Source organism: Rhinopithecus roxellana, chromosome 2 (assembly GCF_007565055.1).
Source record: "Rhinopithecus roxellana isolate Shanxi Qingling chromosome 2, ASM756505v1, whole genome shotgun sequence".
NCBI lineage: Eukaryota > Metazoa > Chordata > Mammalia > Primates > Cercopithecidae > Rhinopithecus > Rhinopithecus roxellana.
Genome location: NC_044550.1, coordinates 45,698,470 through 45,717,888, shown reverse-complemented (window position 1 = coordinate 45,717,888; position 19,419 = coordinate 45,698,470). Strand labels below are relative to the sequence as shown.

At 40.2% G+C, this 19,419-nt stretch overlaps 1 protein-coding gene across 2 annotated transcripts in view; it reads right to left on the bottom strand.

The window, feature by feature from the left end:
* The window catches only part of TBC1D19 (TBC1 domain family member 19), a 174,860-nt gene extending 167,775 nt beyond the window's left edge, over positions 1-7,085 (bottom strand). The window contains exon 1 of one of the 2 annotated variants that reach the window (XM_010368898.2): positions 6,858-7,085. In XM_010368898.2, the coding sequence (XP_010367200.1) occupies positions 6,858-6,956 (99 nt within the window). In that variant the 5' untranslated portion in view covers positions 6,957-7,085. The remainder of the gene's footprint in view (positions 1-6,857) is intronic. The other variant, XM_030925828.1, reaches the window with a different exon arrangement.
* Positions 7,086-19,419: the final 12,334 nt, after the last annotated feature.

The following is a 19,419-nucleotide window of genomic DNA, read 5'->3' as shown; positions in this document are numbered from 1 at the left end:
AGGCAACACTTCCCTACTCATTTTATGAGGCCAGCATAACCTTGACATAAAACTTGACAAAGATGGTTACAAGAAAGGAAAATTACATGCCAATCGTTCTCATGACAGTATATCATTCTTTATACACTATTTCTTGGAGTTCTGTTAGCTCCACCGTAGAAAGCTACTACAAAAGAGTGTCACCCGCAGCCTAATAATAAGAAAAAAGTACAATATTCAAAAATCATACATTTTGAACCCATCAGGAAACTGAAGCTATAAGACAACCAAGTGAATTAAATTCCAAGGAGTAACAAGCTCCTTCAAGGACAAATGGGATTCCAAACTACTTCACCTTTGGTAGAGCACAGAAGGAAAAGGAAGCTACCATACAAGAGAGTAAGAAGAAATGAACTAAAGTGTTAACTATTATAGACAAGATGTGGGCTAGTGTGTCAGTCTGGAATAACTGGGAACCCAAAATGCAAGGGGAATTCACACATATTTGCATACTCTTTTCCATGGGTTTAGGCCAGGTGCCCATACAAAAGATTGAGAGCAGAAGGCTACAAAGAGCACTCTTCTGTGGCACAGGTGTGCAAAAAGAGATAGGCTGCCACTGCAGGACAAGCATAAAACTCTGCTACCTTGGCCAAACTCTCCTCTCATCTGAAGCGAAGGACTAAAAACATGGGAGAAGGTTCAGTAACCCTCCCATTCTGAAGACAAGGCAGTAATTCATTGCTTCTGGGGGTGGGATAGATACAAAAACCCTCAACCTCACAGGAAAATAAGAAAACTCTCTTGGGCCTAGGATCCTACAACAGTACAAAGCAGAGGTAAACTAGCACTAGGGCAGAGCAGGTATGGGTCTTTCACTCAATACTTTCCACAGATACAAGGCAGAACTGGGCTGCCAAAGGGATAAGGGGATGGAGCATGCCAAAGCTGGGAAAGCTCCATATGCAAGGATAAAGCACATGGACTGAGTCAGAAGAACAAACGACTTCTGCACCTGCCTTGAGCCCAGGACTGAATAACAAACAACAGACTTCTGCTGGGGACAAGAGCACAGAGAGAGATCTCCCCCTGAGGAACAGGCAAGAAGAGACTGAAGAAAGTCAAGGATGTAGCAGAAACAATGAGAAAAACTCTGTAGTACCCGAAGACCTATGCCAAGCACAAAGTAACAGCAGTCTACTACTGGGTTTTCTTGTTGTTGCTGTTGTTGTTGTTTGTTTTTTTGAGATACAGTCTCACTCTGTCCCCTGGGCTGGAGGGCAGTGGAACGATCTCAGCTCACTGCAACCTCTACCTCCCGGGTTCAAGCAATTCTTCTGCCTCAGCTCCCCAAGTAGCTGGGATTACAGGCATTGCACCACCACCCCTGGCTAATTTTTGTATTTTTAGTAGAGACAGGTTTTCATCATGTTGGCCAGGCTGGTCTCAAACTCCTGACCTTAAGTGATTTGCCGGCCTCAGCCTCCTAACTACCACTAGTTTTAAAGGAATCTGAAGCCTATGATATAGTGAAGGTAATGACAAGAATAACAAAACCCAAACCCAGCTTGATCCTTGTCTATATTGACTGAAGCCCCTACACTCAGTAAGGATATAGAATACTGAAACAAAATTGTCTACTAGACCTAATAGAAAATTACGGAACAGAAACAGCAGAAGAAGCATGCTTTTCAAGTACATACGAAACAAATAAGATAAAACATATTCTGGATCATAAAAGTAAGTAAGTTTAAAAGAGCTAAAATCATACATACTTTATTCTTGACCATAACAATTAAACTAGAAATCAAAGAAAGATACTGGTAAACAACCCAGTATCTTTTTTATAAAAAAAAACCCATGGGTTATTAGAACCCATAAAATCACAAGAGAATTTTTTAAAATTTTTAATTGGGTGAAAATGGCAATAGACTATATCCTAATTTACAGACACAGATAAACCAGTACACAGAAAGAAATTTACAGCATTAATTAGAAGAGAATAACGATCTCAAATCAAAAATCTAAATTTCATCTACATAGCTTAAAACATGCAAATTAAATGGAAAGCAAGCAGAAAAAAATAATAAAGGAAAAAAATCAGAGCAACTGAAAACAGAAAAACAAACCAAGAGCTGCTTCTTTGAAAGTATTAACATAATTGATAAATCTCTAGCCAGATTAATTAGGGAAAAAAGAACACATGGCCAGGCGTGGTGGCTCATGCCTGTAATCCCAGCACTTTGGGAGGCCAAGGCAGGCAGATCAAGGAGATCAGGAGATCAAGACCATCCTGGCTAACACAGTGAAACCCTGTCTCTACTAAAAATACAAAAAATTAGCTGGGCATGGTGGCAGGTGCCTGTAGTCCCACCTACTCAGGAGGCTCAGGCAGGAGAATGGCATGAACCCAGGAGGTGGAGCTTGCAGTGAGTCAATCTCACACCACTGCACTCCACCCTGGGTGACAGAGTGAGATTCCATCTCAAAAAAAAAAAAAGAACACATATTACAATATAAGGAATGAAAGAGGGGTTATCACTACAAATCCTACAGATACTAAAAGGAATATAAGGGGATCACATAAACAATTTTATACAAGTAAATTTGTTAAAATAGATTAAGTGCAGCAACTTCTTGAAACATAAAAACTACAAAAGCTTACAGAAGAAGAAATAGATAACCTGAATGGCCTGCATATACTTTTAATTGAATTTTTTTAATTAAAAATGTGTCCATAAAGAAAATTCTAGGCACCAGTGACTTTGCTGGGAACTCTACCACATATTTAAGGAGAAAATAATATTAATTCTATACAAATTCTTTCAGAAAATAAGGAACACTTCCCAACTCATTTTATAAGATCATCATTATCTGGTATCAAAAGCAGACAAGCAGACAAAGTGTTACAAGAGAAAAAAAAAACTACAAAGAAATATCTTTTTTTTTTTTTTCTTTGAGACAAAGTCTGGCTCTATCACCCAGGCTGGAGTGCAGTGGTGCGATCTGCTCACTGCAACCTCTGCCACCCAGGTTCAAGCCATCCTCCCAACTCAACCTCTCAAGTAGCTGGGACTACAGGTGTGCATTGCCACGCTGGCTAATTTTTGTATTTTTTTAGAGATACGGTTTTGCTATGTTGCCCAGGCTGGTCTCAAACTCATGAGCTCAAGCATCTGCCCACCTTGGCCTCCCAAAGTGCTGGGATTACAGGCATGAGCCACTGTGCCCGGCCACAAACCAGTATCTTTAACAAATACAGTTACAAAATCTTCAGCAAAATGTTAGCAAATTGAGTCAAGAAATATATAAAAAGGATAATGCATCATAACCAAGTGGAATGTATCTCAGGAATACAAAATTGGTGCAACATTCAAAGCCAATCAGTATTACTCATCCTATCAACATGAGCAGGAAAAATAATATGAACATATCAACAGATATAAAAAAAAAACTATTTAACAAAGTTCAACATCCATTTATGATAAAACTCTCAGAAAACTAGGGACAGAATAGAGCTTCCTCAACCTGAAAAAAAAAAAAAAAGCATCTGCAAAACATTGCACTGGAGGCATTATCCAGTACAGTAAGTCAAGAAAAAGAAATAAAAGGCACACAGATTGGAAAGGAAAAAGTAAAATTGTCTTTAGTGCATTATGATACATGTACCTGGAAAATCTTAAGTAATCTAAGAAAGGGTACTATAACCAATACATAAGTTTAGCAGGTTCTCAGGATACATGGTAAATAGATCAATATCAATTGCATTTCTGTATGTTAATAATAAACAATTAAACCTTAAGTCACCATTTATAATAGCAGCAAAAACCATGAAATACTTAAGGGAAAAATCTTAACAAAGAGTGTGCAATATTTCTGTGCTGAAACTACAAAACACTGACAAGAGAAAATAAAAACAATATTAATAAATGAAAAGACAAACCATGTCCATGGGCCAGGAAATTTAATATTGCTAAAATCTCGATTCTCCCCAAATTGATCTACAGATTCAACATAATCCCAATCCAATTTCCAACAATTTTTGTAGTAATTTGTAAGCAGATTCTAAAATTTATATAGCAAAGCAAAGGACCTAGAATAGCCAAAATAATTTTGGGAAAAAAAGGAACAAATTTGGAGGACTTTGATCTCAAAGCTTACTATAAAGTTACAAAAAGCAAGATAGTGTGGTATTGTATGATGAACAAATAGATCTATGGAACAAAATAGAGAGCCAGAAATTGTGTGTGTGTGTGTGTGTGTGTGTGTGTGTGTGTGTGTGTGTGTGTGTGTAATTGATTTTCGACAAAGGTGCCAAAGAAATTAGCAGACCTGTCCCTTTTGGATAACAACCACTTAACTCTTCAGTCTTCATTCCTCCTCTGTACCCTACAAGCACTGCTCTAATCCCTCCAAATTGATCGCCACCCCTTCAGCCTCTGGGCGCAGGACAAGGGCTGTAGGCAATGTTCTCCTCTACCTCCGGTCCTGTCCCTGCCCTGCTCCTTCACAACTTTAAACAATAATCTTCCCAGAAAGATCTCCCTGATAGCCTTGATCCCTCCCTCCCAAGCAATTCATTAATTGGTCCTCTTGTTTCAGTTGATTTGCCCTCATTGGTTGAGGTACTACTCCTCGCTGTGCAATTCTGACTCCAGCACTTTCTACCTGTGTATGCTTAGGATAGGTTTTTCAACACATCAGTAATGGAAATACTGGATATCCATATGCAAAAAAAAAAAACAAAACAAAAAAGGCTTATCTTGCACCATATACAATAACTAACTCAAAATGAATCACAGACCTAAATGTAGAAGCTAAAACTATAAAACTTCTAGAACAAACAAACAGTAGAAACTTTTTTAAGACCTTGAGTTAGACAAACATTTTTAGGTAGGGAACAAAAAGCACAAATCATAAAACAACTGATAAAAATTTATGTCACCAAAATTAAGCATTTTTCCCTTTCAAAGACCAAGTTAAGAAAATGAAAAGATAATCCACAGACTGGGCAGGGCGCAGTGGCTCACTTCTGTAATCCCAGCACTTTGGGAGCCAGAGTCAGGCAGATCACTTGAGATCAGGAGTTCGAGACCAGCCTGGCCAACATGGTGAAACCCTGTCTCTACTGAAAATACAAAAAATTAGCTGGGCGTGGTGGTGGATGCCTGTAACCCCAGCTATTCAGGAGGCAGAGGCGGGAAGATCACTTGAACCTGGGAGGCAGAGGTTGCAGTGAGCCAAGAAATACCACTCCAGCCTGGGTGACAGAGGGAGACTCCGTCTCCAAAAAAAAAAAAAAAATCCACAGACTGGGAGGAAATATTTGCAAGACGCATATCTAATAAAGACTCGCCGGGCGCAGTGGCTCAAGCCTGTAATCCCAGCACTTTGGGAGGCCGAGACGGGCGGATCACGAGGTCAGCAGATCGAGATCATCCTGGCTAACACGGTGAAACCCCGTCTCTACTAAAAAATACAAAAAACTAGCCGGGCGAGGTGGCGGGCGCCTGTAGTCCCAGCTACTCGGGAGGCTGAGGCAGGAGAATGGCGTAAACTCGGGAGGCGGAGCTTGCAGTGAGCGGAGATCGCTCCACTGCACTCCAGCCCAGGCGACAGAGCAAGACTGTCTTCATAAGATTCTTCATAAAGAAAGAATCCTTACAACTGAACAATAAGAAGACAAACAACGTGATTTTTTTTTTAATGGGCAGAAGATTTGAACAGAGTACCTCACCAAAAAATACATAAGCACATGAGAAAATGCTTAGCATAATTAGTCATTAAGGAAATGCAATAAAAGCTACAATAAGATACTATTACACTTCTAGAGAAGTATAACTAATAAAAATAAATAAAAGACTGGCAACATCAAGTGCTATCAAGGACGCAAAACAACTGGAACTCTCAGAACTGCTAGTGGGAATGGAAAATGATACAGCCACTTTGGAAAAGTGTGACCGTTTCTCATAGAATTAAACATTACACTTACCATACAACTCAGCAATTCCAACCCTAGGTATTTATCCAAGAAAAAAAGAAACAAATATCCAAGCAAAATCGTACACTAGAATGTATATATCAGCTTCACTTATAATCTCTAAAACCAGAACGCAATCCAAATGCCCTTCACACAATGATGGATAAACAAACCATTGTACATTCACTGAAATATTACTCAGCAATAAAAAGGAACAGAACTACTGAATACAACAAAAGGGATGAATCTCAAAAGCATTGTGTTAAATGCCAGAAAGCAGGCACAAAATGTACAAACTGTATGATTTCATTCATGTGAGTCACAAAAAAGGCAAAGATCTCGATCAATCTGTGCATCCTCAGTGCCTAGCGTGTTATAAAATATCCAAAAAATGCTAGGTGGTGGACGGAAGACGAGGAATCATTGCAGGGAGGGTAAAGTGCAAGAAAGTGATACATTGACCACAAAGCAGAAAGGTACCTGGGGACCCAAGTCCACCCACAGGACGGAAAAAAGTGAGGGAAGGCGTGGTCCAAGCTACCTTCAGTGAGTCCAGCAGCTTAAAAAAATAGACCCTGTAAATGACTACAAGAACAGATAAATGAGTTGGTAAACCAAGCGTTTCTCTGGTCTGAAAAAAGGTGTGATGCGCCCCACCCTCCTTTATAAATCTATTAACCATGCCTGGGGCTGAGGCAGCAGAGCTTGCACCGGACAGGGAGGTGGGGGTTTTTTTGTTTGTTTTGTTTTGTTTTTGTTTTTTTGTCTGTTTGTTTTTTGAGCACCAGAGCGGAGCTGGAGAGGTCAGAAGCGAGCTCTGGCTTGGGTGAGGAGGGTGAAGAAGAGACATCGCCGCGGCCCCGCCCGTCTCCATCCCTTCCCACTCGGCTTCACTTACCCAGGCCTGCCGTTCCAGCTGAGAGTACAAATTGGAGCCCTTGAGCTTTTGGACTATCTGGGCAATAATGAGAGAGAGGTCCGACTCCTCCTGCAACATTTCCCCTGCCCTAGCCCGCCAAGCCGCGGGGACAGGCCGCCGGCGCGGAGCGAACGGGCTACCGGGTCCCACCCAAGGCCAGTGACACTTCTCCGGGACCTTATTACACTGGGACTCCTCCAGCGGGCGTTACCAGGCAACTGCCGAGCCGTGTGTCCGTCCCTCTCTGGTCCCCTCAGCGCCTGAAGGCCCCAGCATCTGCGTTCCGCCTGCGGAAAAAGACCTGGGCGGGGAGGACGCTTTTCACACCATTGTTCCTGCCTTGTCTATGTTGAAAGGCAGGAAAGCTCATTCCTTCGGAGCCACAGCGCCTCTGATGCACAAGGGGGACACGGAGAATTGTGCATTTTATATATAAAGGATCATTCTCTTCCACCTCTCAATTTCTGCACAAACAGGACTGTGGCACGCAATGATACTGCGAATTACAACCAAGAATTGTTAGACTCTGACACGAGCTGCGTGAACGTGTTACAGTTTCCGCCTCTGTAAAATAACACCCAGTTTGCAGGATGTTGTGATTAGCTGAGGTAAAAATCGTGAAGGTGCCTAGCACTGTACATAGCACTCCATTTTACTTCATTTTCTCTCGTTTGTATTCTCTAGAGTCTTATACCAGGAATAAGTAGACAATCTAGTCTCATCTAACAACTACAAATTAATCAACAGGCATTATTGGTAGGTTTTCTGCAAAGCATTAGGAATTCAAGGATGAATAAGACATTGTCCCAGTCTTCAAGGAATTTACCATCTAGGTTCATCCTTTTCCATATATTCATTCATTCAAGCATTTTTCATAATTCATTCAGCTTTCAACTTATAGAACGTTTACATAAAAGGGACTGTGTGGGCACAAAGGTTTAATAAAATATGGTTCTTGCCTTCAAGGAAATGCACAAAAGATTTTTAGCAGAACTAAAAGTAACTGATTTAAATTATTGAATGACATCCCCAAAGGCCAACTGCACCTCCCCTACCCCCAAAAAAGGCCTAGTGAATAATACACACATTAGAATAACCTCACAAAAATAATCAGAATTAAGTTCAAATGTGTATATGCATATTGTAAGCAAAGCAAAAGTAGGATTTTAAGAAAACAGACCGAGATTGCTGCAAAAGCTACTCTAGACTGACTAGAAACAAAAGCGATCTCGTTCAATTAAATGCAGGTTCTAATTCAATAGGTCTCTGGTGAGAACTGGTAAACTGCATTTCTGACAAGTTCCGAGAGATTGTGATACCGATGGTCCAAAGACTGCATTCTGAATAGCAAAGGACTAAAGCAGGAAATAATACGAATTCAAAGGGACTGGACCCGAGCCTCTATGCACAACACTCTGACATTTATAACACCACCATCCAGAATACTGGGATGATAAGTACAAATTCTAAATAACTCACTTGGTAAAGTTGGTTTATCAAACCAAGTTTAGAAAATGGCAGGCAGAAAAGAAACAAAGCATTTAAAGGCAATTAATAACAGACTCTCTAAAATGCAGTTTCTCTACAAAGCATTCTCTCACAACTCAGAATTTCTCAAAGCTGCAGATAAGTAGATATTGTCAACTCTTTATAGTCCTTCCATCTCAACACTCCACCCATCCATGAATTCCCACCACAAATCTCACTTTGAACAGAGAGAGAGAGAGAGACAGAGAGAGGAGAGAGGGCACTACCATAACAGTTCCTTTGAGATTGAAAGAAGTGGAGTGATTAGTTGCCAAAGAGATAAAGATGCTTCAACTGAAAAGATTAGTAGAGCATTGAAGGGAAAGATGAAGCTCCGGAGCAGAAGAAAAGGCGTAAATAGTGCCTAGAGTCATAAAACATTCTGGCTTCCTTCCTAGTATGTACCCTGGGAATTGCTTGAGTCTCTTTCCCAGTCAGAGTTTCATTGTCTTCTCTGTATCAAGAGTATAAAATACCCAACTAAGGCGATAGTATGAGGAACAAATGTTACAAGTATTAGACTCTTAATATATATTAATAAATTAAATATTGAAACAGTGATAATTAAATAAAACTAATGCCCAGTACTATTGACAAGGGAATGGAAAGTAACTAAATAAACATTGCAACATACGTGAAAGTGCCCAGAACAATTCCTTGCACAGATGGAGACTTAAATAATTTTGTTAAAGAAAAGAACAATTATAAGCTTAAAGCAACAATTACAAAGTTTGGATTTGATTCTGAAAGCATGTCCAAGCAAAAAAAAAAAAAAAAAACAAAAACCCTTAATCCTAATATTTTTAAATTGTTTTTTACATACATAGAAGCAGATGTGTCAGAGTATAATTTAATTACAGAATGCCCTCTGTTCTCTATTTCCAATTCGATTTAGCAAAACTTTTCAGAACACCTGCTCTAGGCAAGAAACGGCAAGGAATACAAAGATGAGTAAGAAATGGTCCTTTCTCGCAAGGAATTTCAGTCCCAAAGGAATGATGTGACTGCTATACAAAGAGTTATAATGGTAGATAGACTACTTCAATCTCCCGCCTGTGTGTCTGGAAATTTTATTACTTTAAAGTCATTGTCTCACAAGAAACTGAAGGTACAGATTACCATCTCCATCCCACAAGGCGGAACTTGGCCTTGAAAATCTGGTGGCACGTATACACCATGGAATACTATGCAGCCATAAAAAAGAATGAGTTCATGGCCTTTGCAGGGACATGGATAAAGCTGGAAACTATCATATCATTCTCAGCAAACTAACACAGGAACAGAAAACCAAACACTGCATGTTCTCACTCATAAATGGGAGTCAAACCATGAGAACACATGGACACAGGGAACAGAACATCACACACCAGGGCCTGTTAGCGGGTGCAGGGGCAAGGGGAGGGAGAGGATTAGGACAAATACCTAATGTATGCGGGGCTTAAAACCTAGATGACAGGTTGATGGGTGCAGCAAACCACCATGGTACATGTATACCTATGTAACAAACCTACCATGTTCTGCACATGTATCCCAGAACTTGAAGTATAATAAATAAATTTTTAAAAACAGAAAATCCTTACTGTACCCAAGGTGGGCAGAGAATGGGAAAACCCTCTATTTCTGACATTTCAGAGTGACTAACAGATGAATAGCAAGAGGGGGTGAAATTTTATCTGAGTACTTAAAACTATATAAACAGAGACAAAACTAAAATAGATGCAGAGGGAAATCTCAAAATTCTCTCAAATTTAGGACAGAGGTACTTCTGGGCCAACATTTGTAGGACTCTGGTCCCAACCCTGCCTTTCTCATACCTGCTTGGTTTGACCTATTCTTCATATAATGCTGTGCCAGATTTTACTGGGGAAGGGCAGAGGATGCATTTGAAAACCACTAACTAGTGGTATCACATGGCAAGGTTGTGGAACATGTTGAAAACAACCTGCCAGCCTAACTCAAAATTGAAGCACCCCTCAAGGGTATACTGAAACATATATTTACTTTATTCACATGAGGGTGGCTTGTATAAACTGTACCATCTACAGTGAAAAATACTTTCCACTGTTGTTTTAGAAAGAGACTGCTTTTAACATGCCATGTCTGTAGAATAAATTCAACTGTATGTTGTCAGGAACTTAGAATAAATAAAAATCATGATGCATGTTGTGTGCATCACACATGTCACAGGCCTCACTGTCTCTGGGAACAAATGAGGTCATATTGATGTCAATTACCAGTCACTGGATACTTAGCCCCATGTGCTGGCACAGGACCCCAGGCCCCTCTTCAGAGTCTCTTCACATTACTTCCAGGAGTCCTCAGGAAGTAACACATGTGTGCTTAAAAAGAAATTGGCTCATGATCTTCTGCTCTGCATGCCTTGGTGATGTCTGATGCCCTCAAGCCACTGTCCAGGGTGCTTTTCTGGGTGCTAACAAAGCACCAAAGGTGTTTAAACCCCAAGGTTCACAAAGACCTTCATGGGGGAAAAAAAAAAAAAAGCCCCTTCTGCTTCTGATTGCCACCTCTCATTACCAAGGCAGTCATACCTTGTTTCTGAGTCTAGACTGGGTATCAGACTATGCGATCCTCCTCCACTTTACCATCTTCCATTCCTGTGGTCCCAGACAATTTTATGTGAATGGAGAGGACTGGGCTACTGGCTCCATGAGTAATCTCAGGGACCGTGTTGACCCTATGCAAAAGGGAAAACTTACAGGAGAAAACCTAACTGTGGTTTAAATAATAAGATCTTTATTATTACCAACAAGTCTGGAGGAGAGTCCCAAGGTTGGTTCAGGGTATCAGAAATGTCAAGTTTCTAAGCATTTTCCATTTTTTCCATTTTACCACCCTTAGCCTATTGACTTTCCCTTCCTGGCTTATAGCCACAGTCTCCAGCTAGCTGCTGCAGTTTCAAATATCTGTCCTACCTCTGTCTTGAAAGGCAGGAAAGAAGATAAAGTTGGAAGCCATCATTCTCAGCAAACTAACACAGGAACAGAAAACCAAACACCGCAAGTTCTTACTCATAAGGGGGAGTTGAACAATGAGAACACATGGACACAGCGAGGGGAACAACACACATTGGGGCCTTTGTGGGGTGGGGGTTAGAGAAGGGAGAGCATTAGGACAAGTACCTAATGCATGCAGGACTTAAAACCTAGATGATGGGTTGATAGGTGCAGCAAACCACCATGGCACATGTATACCTATGTAACAAACCTGCACACTCTGCACAGGTATCCTGGAGCTTAAAGTAAAATTAAAAATAAAAGAAAGGCAGGAAAGAAGGGAGAAAAATTTTAAAAGTTCTCAATGACTATGCATACATTTCTGTTTGAGTACAGAATATTTTTTCCAAGAAGCTCCTGGGAAGACTTCCCCATATATCTTACTGCCTGAAGATTTGTCACATGATCACCCCTAGTTACAAGAGAATCGGGCAAGAGTTGATCTGGTGTTTCATCCTCAATCCTGGGAGAGAGATGAAGGAGTAGAAGAATGTCTGCTTGCTTCTGCCATGATGTCCAAAATGACTTCCATGTGAGAGTGGTGCTGGGATATGAACCCCTGTGAATGATATTTGGGCCACAGATAGACTGCTTGAGAGTTAGACAATATCCAGATTACTTGCCATTCACTGAGTTGGTTGTGTGTGGTTTAGACTGAGAATCTAAATTATAGTACTTGTCTAGGTGGCATTTGCTTAGTATCATGGTGACATTTTAAAAGGTAAACATAAATAAGGTTGACCCATTGCAAAATAAGAGTAGCAGATTACATGACAGGAGCAGAACATTTGCAAATGTCATTGTAAAAAAAGACAAATTGATGACTTGTGAAGAAAGCAACTTGCTCATAAATTGCTTTCAACTAAGGCCTCCCTATATCTGTGAGTCACTCTACTGGAATTTGAGATTATCCCCTCTGTTGAGTTGTACAAAAGAAATGAACATCAGAAATAGTCTATTCTCTAATACAATCTGTACAACTTGGGGCAACAGAGGATTACAGATAAAAAGTGATGTTCTAGTTTCTCTAGGCACTTCCTCTAGGTTTCAGCTAACAGTAGAGCAGGATTCACTTGGCCTATTTTCTCCTCAATTCTCTGATCACTGCTCTCTTCTCAGCTCCTCCAAACTACACCTAACATATACATAATTGCACGTGCACTCTCTCACTGTCTCTCTCTCTCTCTCTCTCTCTCTCTCTCTCTCTCTCTCTCTCTCTCTCTCTTACATTTCTACTCCAGAATGTTTTCTTTTTCATGGTTCTTTCTTATTTTGGGCTTTCCTCCATTGCCACCTGCGAAACTTACATGCCTTTTGCCATCTTTTTTTATCTTTTTTGTTCTTCTAGTTTTCTTGAAGGCCTAGCAATATGTACAAGACAAGCATATGTAATAAGAGTAGAACAGCTGCAATATTGGTCCTTGAGATCAAATTGAAGACTGTCTCCATCCATTATGGAAGTTAGCAAGTTGTCCATATGGACACAGATGGGAATCGGGATCAAGTTATAGGCCTGGAAATGTAAGAGGCCCAGTAATTTGGGAGCAGAGCCAACACGCAGGCACAGCAAGGAGCTCTACTGCATAACTGACAGGCCCACTATAGATGCCATGAACAAGAAATGGGAATAGGGCAGGGACCAAAAGCCTGTTACCAAGACTTAATCCTAAAACAAACTCCACGTAGTGGACAGAGCAAGACCATGGACCCTGGAACAAAGGGGATGTCTTAGCAAGGAGAATCCTTTTAAACAGGACACTGAATTAAGTGTTTGATACAAAGGAGAAGAGAGAAGAAAAAAGACAAAGACTGCACTAAGACAATAGTTCTCATCTCAAAATTTCCTTGTATTCTCATGCTTTATCTAAAACATTTATGAGACTATATATGTATTCCAAAATATGCCTGTGGTTATTATAATATAAAAAGGTTTTAACAATGCAACATCCAGAAAATGAATGCACCATTTTCATCCTTGGTTTTCAGTACACTCCAGGCATACAGTTGTAGGCTCCCATGCAGTCTTTCACAAGTCCTAGTGACACTGAATCCAGTGGCCCACAGCCATACCCTTCTTGTTAACATGCGCTGTTATGTCTTCCTTCCCTTCCCTGTCTCATTTCCCCACTCTCTTACCAGTGTTTCCTAGAATTACCCCTACCTAATATACTCTTTGTGGTCAAATTCTTATTTTATCATCTGCTTCTGGGGGAACCCAACCTAGTACCTACTATGTTGCCTGGAAGGTAACAAGTACTGAAGATGTGCTGGTTGAAGAAAAGAAAACCCATTTCCAATTTTCCCCAGGAGGGGAGTGTTTGGCTGGGTTCTTGCAACTTTAAGCATGACTTTCCAGACCAGCAGTCTTCCAAGCCTTGCCCTGGAAACGAAAAGTGACGAGAGGTGTATCACTCAAAATTCCCAAGAGGAGTTGAACAAATAGGAGAATGCACACACACACACACACACACACACACACACACACCACACACACACAGAGAGAGAGAGAGAGAGAACGAGAGAGAGAGAAGAGAGAGGAGAGAAATTTTAAGGATTTGGCTCATGTGACTGGGGAGGCTAGCAAGCCCAAAGTCTACAGAGCAGACCAGCAAGCTGAACGTTCAGTAAAAAAAAGTTGATATTGCAGTCTTGAATCTGAAATCCACAGGACAGACCAGCAGGCTGAAAACTCAGGCAGAATCACTATGTTCCAGCTTTGAGGAGGAATTCCTTCTTCTCTAGAAAACTTCAGTTTTTGCTGTTAAGGCCCTCAACTGATTGGATGAGGCCCACCCACATTATGGAGGGTCATTTGTTTCACTTGAAGTCAACTGACTTTAAATGTTTTTCACATCTACAAAAATACCTTTATAGCAACACCTAGATTACTGTTTGACCAAACAACTGGGTGCCACAGCCTAGCCAAATTGACACACAATATTAACCATCCCAACAGATACAACAGGTTCATGACATAGCCCTCTACCTGGTCATACCTGGCCCTTGTCCTGGTCATACCTTCATCCCAGAGTCTTATTTTACTGTGGCCCCTCTCTTCATCTCCCACACATCTGGACTCTCTCTACAACACTTCCATTTTGATTTTCGGTTTGATGGGGCTCTGTGGCTCTCTGCCCTGCTGTGTGGTTCTTCTGTCCGTGACTTCTCTGCTGAATTAGACTCCACTCTTGGGGACTGACTTCTTGAGCAGGGTCCAAAGACCCTTCCAGAATGCCCCCCGCAGGAATTTCAATCCAGTGGTTTTTTGTGTAGAGCCTCAAACAAAGTGTGAGATTCTTTCCAGATTCTCCAAACAAAATGAAGTTTAGTTCACGGAACTACACATAAAATATATGTCAGATAGCACTTTTGTTAAGGAAAAGGAAAGGTGGCAAAATGAAACTGCAGCGCCTGGGGAGAAGGGGAAGGGCAGCGGTGATTTACCGCTAGCATTTTTGTCAGAGCATTTTTTAATGACGTTACCTACTGTCAACGCATACTAGAAACACTTTAAAAGCACACCACTGACACATTACATCAGATAAACAAATGTTTCCATCTCAACTGACTCATTCGCTGGAACAACTTCACTTGACAATACAAATAAAGAAAGAGGACAGGAAATGTGGATGCTTAAAAAGTACATTTTTTGGTTTTCAGGGTGAGTAAACATGTAACATTTTAAATAAATTTTAAGAATTATTTTTACTTTCCTGAAACAAGAACCATCAAAATTAGAACAAACTGGGAAGTCAAAAATTTCATCTCCTTTTGACAAGAGTGAAATGTGTTCTTTCCAAGGGTAAAATTAAGAGAATTGCTTTGAGTCACACAACAAGATGGAGGCAGAGTTTCAAGTTCAAAGCCAAATTTTCTGACAGTTTGTTGATTTTCTACTATCTTGGTGTGGGTGACTTGTTACTGTGTCTTTTCTTTTCTTTTCTTTTCTTAATTTCTTCCCCCTCCCCACCCCCCACCCTCCCTTCCCTGCACACATCCACAGAAAGAAACTAATGTATCTCATTTAACACCTGTAACACCTCACAAGGTAGTGGTTATTTTCTCTGATTTTTACAGACTAGAAAATGGACACCTGAAAGGTAGATAACTTGTCAAAAGTCACAATAAAGTCCAGAATAACAGCTGGGATTTGAATGCCACTTGTTCACATTTCTTCTCTGGGACAAATAGAGTAATTTTTGCCTCACAAATGTTCAGGTTTTACTTTTCTCCAATAAGCCCAACTGGCGATTAGATTGACAATTCCAAAGTTTTCAGAACTCCTCCTTTCTAACAATGACGATATTTAAATTTGATAACTTCTATTGACTGAAAAGCTTATAAAGTTTAAAAGAGGAGACTATTTCCCTTTTTCCATTGTGCATTCTGCGTATCTCTGTAAAAACTTCCTCTGGACATCTAATATCTTCCTCTACATTATTAATTTCTAGATATTAGAAGAATAATAAGATTTCATTACATCTTAGAGATGCAATCTTAAAAATGTCAGAAACATGATTAATAAGGAGAAAAGAATGTGAGACTTTGCAGCTTGATAATACTATTTTGAGCTATTCTTTTTGAAAAAATATAATATTTTCTCTAATAAATGGATAGACCTAAGGGTCAGTTTTGCTATTTCTCACTTCAAAGATAATAATAAAATTCAGAGAATTGTTAGTTTTGTATCGGAGAGCAATTATTTCTTCAAGCTATTTCTTGATTTAAATAGGTCTTATTAGACTTTGAAGTACCTTTGCATTTATCCAAGAGACTCTTGTTTCCTTGGAAGGACAGTTATGAGTCCAACTTTTTTCTTTAGTAACTAAATGACCTTGTCAGAGAGACTGGGATATTGTTATGTTTAAAAAAATTATTTGGAGGAATTTGATTTAGATGTAAACGAGATACATTTCTAGGCTCTGCAAAGAGTGGAGATGATTCAAGCAGAAGGGTATAGTGATCATGAGCTTGGAGCTTATGGACAGGTAGACACAGGTTAGATGCGGCTAGGATATAGATGCTTATCCCCTCCAAACCTCATGTTGAAATTTGATCCCCAGTGTTAGAGGTGGAGCCTAAATGGGGAGGAGTCTGGGTCTTGGCTCTGATCCTTCATGAGGAGATTAATACCCTCCCTTGGGGATGAGTGAGTTCTCTCTTTATTGGTTCTCATGAAAGTTGCTTGTTGCTTCCTCTGTTGCCATGTGATCTCTGCACATCCCAGTTCCCCTTCACGAGGTCTTCACCAAATGCAGATGTCCAATCTTGGACTTTCTAGCCATCAAAATTGTGAGTCAAATAAAACTTTTTTTATTTTTTTATTTTTTATCGTTTTTAGGTGGAGTTTCATTATGTCGTCCAAGCTGGAGTGCAATGGCGTGATCTCGGCTCACTACAACCTCTGCCTCCCAGGTTCACGTGATTCTCCCCACTCAGCCTCCTAAGTAGCTGGGATTACAGGAACCCACCATCATGCCCAGCTAATTTTTGTATTTTTGTAGAGACAGAGTTTCACTGTGTTGGCCAGGCTGGTCTTGAACTCCTGACTTCAGGTGATCCACCCGCCTTGGCCTCCCAAAATGCTAGGATTATAGGTGTGAGCCACTGTGCCTGGCCTAACCTTTTTTTTTTTTTTTTTTTTTTAATAAATTACCCAGTCTCAGCTATTCTTTTATAGAAATGCAAAACAGACAGAGGCAGAGACCCAAGATCTTACCAGTTGTGTGATCCTGGGTATTTTTCTAAGGCTCTTTACACCTCAGTTTTCTCTTATATAAGACGTGGATAATAATGCTTCCTGCCTTATAAGGTTATTATCAGAATTAAATAAAACACTGAGAGTCAAGTGCTTAGAAGCATGCCTGGTCCTTGGTAGGCCTCAGTGAATGTTTAAACCAGTGCTTCTCAAACTTTGGTGAGTATTAGAATCATCTAGAGAGCTTGATAAAAATATGACGACTAGGGGCCTAGTCTATTTCAATGAGCTTGAGACTTTGGACTCTGTTAGATTTCTAAGTGGATACAGTGTCAATATCTAGGTGATACTCAGTATTGCAGAGAGATGCCATATAATCAGATGCTGCTGATCAAGTGTTCAATACAAAATAAAACAGCCCCTCTTAGATGAGGTCACTCCTTGTCCTGCACCAGATGATAGGATTACCATGGACAATCTTACCCTCACCTACTTGAAACCAAGCCTGAGACTACAGAAGCGGCACTGTGGCTGGCTCCCTGGTATCTCTTTTGCTTTGTCAACTTTTTTAGATTCCATCTTTGCATGAAATCATGTGGTATTCGTCTTTCTGTGCCTGGCTTATTCCCCTTAACATTATGTCCTCCAGGTATATCCATGTTGCCACAAGTGACAGGATTTCATTCGTTTTTATAGCTGAAGAATATTCCATTGTGTGTACATATACCAATGAGTAGAGTCTTCTCTGCCTTGCTTCCAGGTGACAAAATAAATTGTTCCCAGAAGAAACAAATATCTATGTGATACTGATACATATCAAAGATTGAGAACTGCTGGTTTAAACAGCAACAATAAACACTTGTTCATCTTTTAAATATTCCAGGCATTTTGTTCAATGCCAAGGACACAAAGAAGAATGTATCAGTTAGGGCTCAGTTACAAAAAACAAAAACCACCCTAGCTTTCTTAAACAGAAAGAAATTTGATCCAGACCACTAAACACAAGATAGTTGGAAAGTCTTGGGAGCTAGTTCTAGACTTGCTTTCCAAAAATAACTCTCAGAATCACACTGCCAAGGTGGCCCTCCAAGGCAGCTGCTATCTTCACCATGATCGGGGGGAGGAGGAGTCAGAAGACAGCCATCAAGAACTGCTGACTTTGAGGATACACTGCCTTAGCTGCCATCTACTGATCAAGAGGCAACCTCAACCACCGCAACTTTCCCAATACCCTCTGAACTGGGAACTGGACATTGCCATGCTGCTGCAGAAAAACACAGCACCTCCACGACTGTGCTTGTTCCAGCAACAACTGCAGCAGCTGACGATGGCCCCTGCCTCTCTCCCACCTTTGAAATCTTACATGAGGTCATCTAATTGGGAGATTTAATTTATATTTGGAGACTGGAAGAAAACTATTTTTTAAATTTTATAGATTTTTAATATTTATTATTTGCACATAATAATTATACATATTTGTGGGGTACAGTGTGATGTTCCAATACATGTATGCATAACAAAGTGATACAACCGAGGTAGCTAGCACGTTCATCACCTCAAAGTTTTATCATTTTTTGTGGTGATAACTTTCAAGATCTTCTGTTTTAGCTGTTTTGAAATATACAATGCAAATGCCCATTAATCAACAAGTGGATAAAGAAACTATGATGGATAAAGTATGATGGAATACTACTCAGCCATAAAAAGGAATGAATTATTGGCATTTGCAGCAACCTGTATGGGATTGGAGACTACTATTCTAAGTGAAGTAACTAAAAATGGAAAACCAAGCATTGTGTGTTCTCACTCATAAGTGGGAGCTAAGCTGTGAGGATGCAAAGGTGTAAAAATGACACAATGGACTCAGGGAGAAAGGGTGGAAAGGAGGTAAGGGATAAAAGACTACAAATTGGGTTCAGTGTATGCTGCTCGGGAGATGGGTGCCCCAAAAGCTCACAAATTACCACTAAAGAATTTATTTATGCAACCAAATACCACCTGTTCCCCAAAAACCTATGGAAATAAAATTTAAAAAAAAGAAATATACAGTGCGTTGTTATTTGCTATAGTCACCTTACTCTGCAATAGAAATCTAGAACTCTTTCTTCCTATGTATCTGTAAACTTTCCCCATTCTCTTAACCGCCTCCCCTCCTTGGACTCTGGTAACCACTATTCTACTCTCTAATTCTGCAAGGTCAACTTTTTTTAGATTCCACCTTTGCATCAAATCATGTGGTATTTGTCTTTCTGTGCCTGGCTTATTCCCCTTAACATTATGTCCTCCAGGTGCATCCATGTTG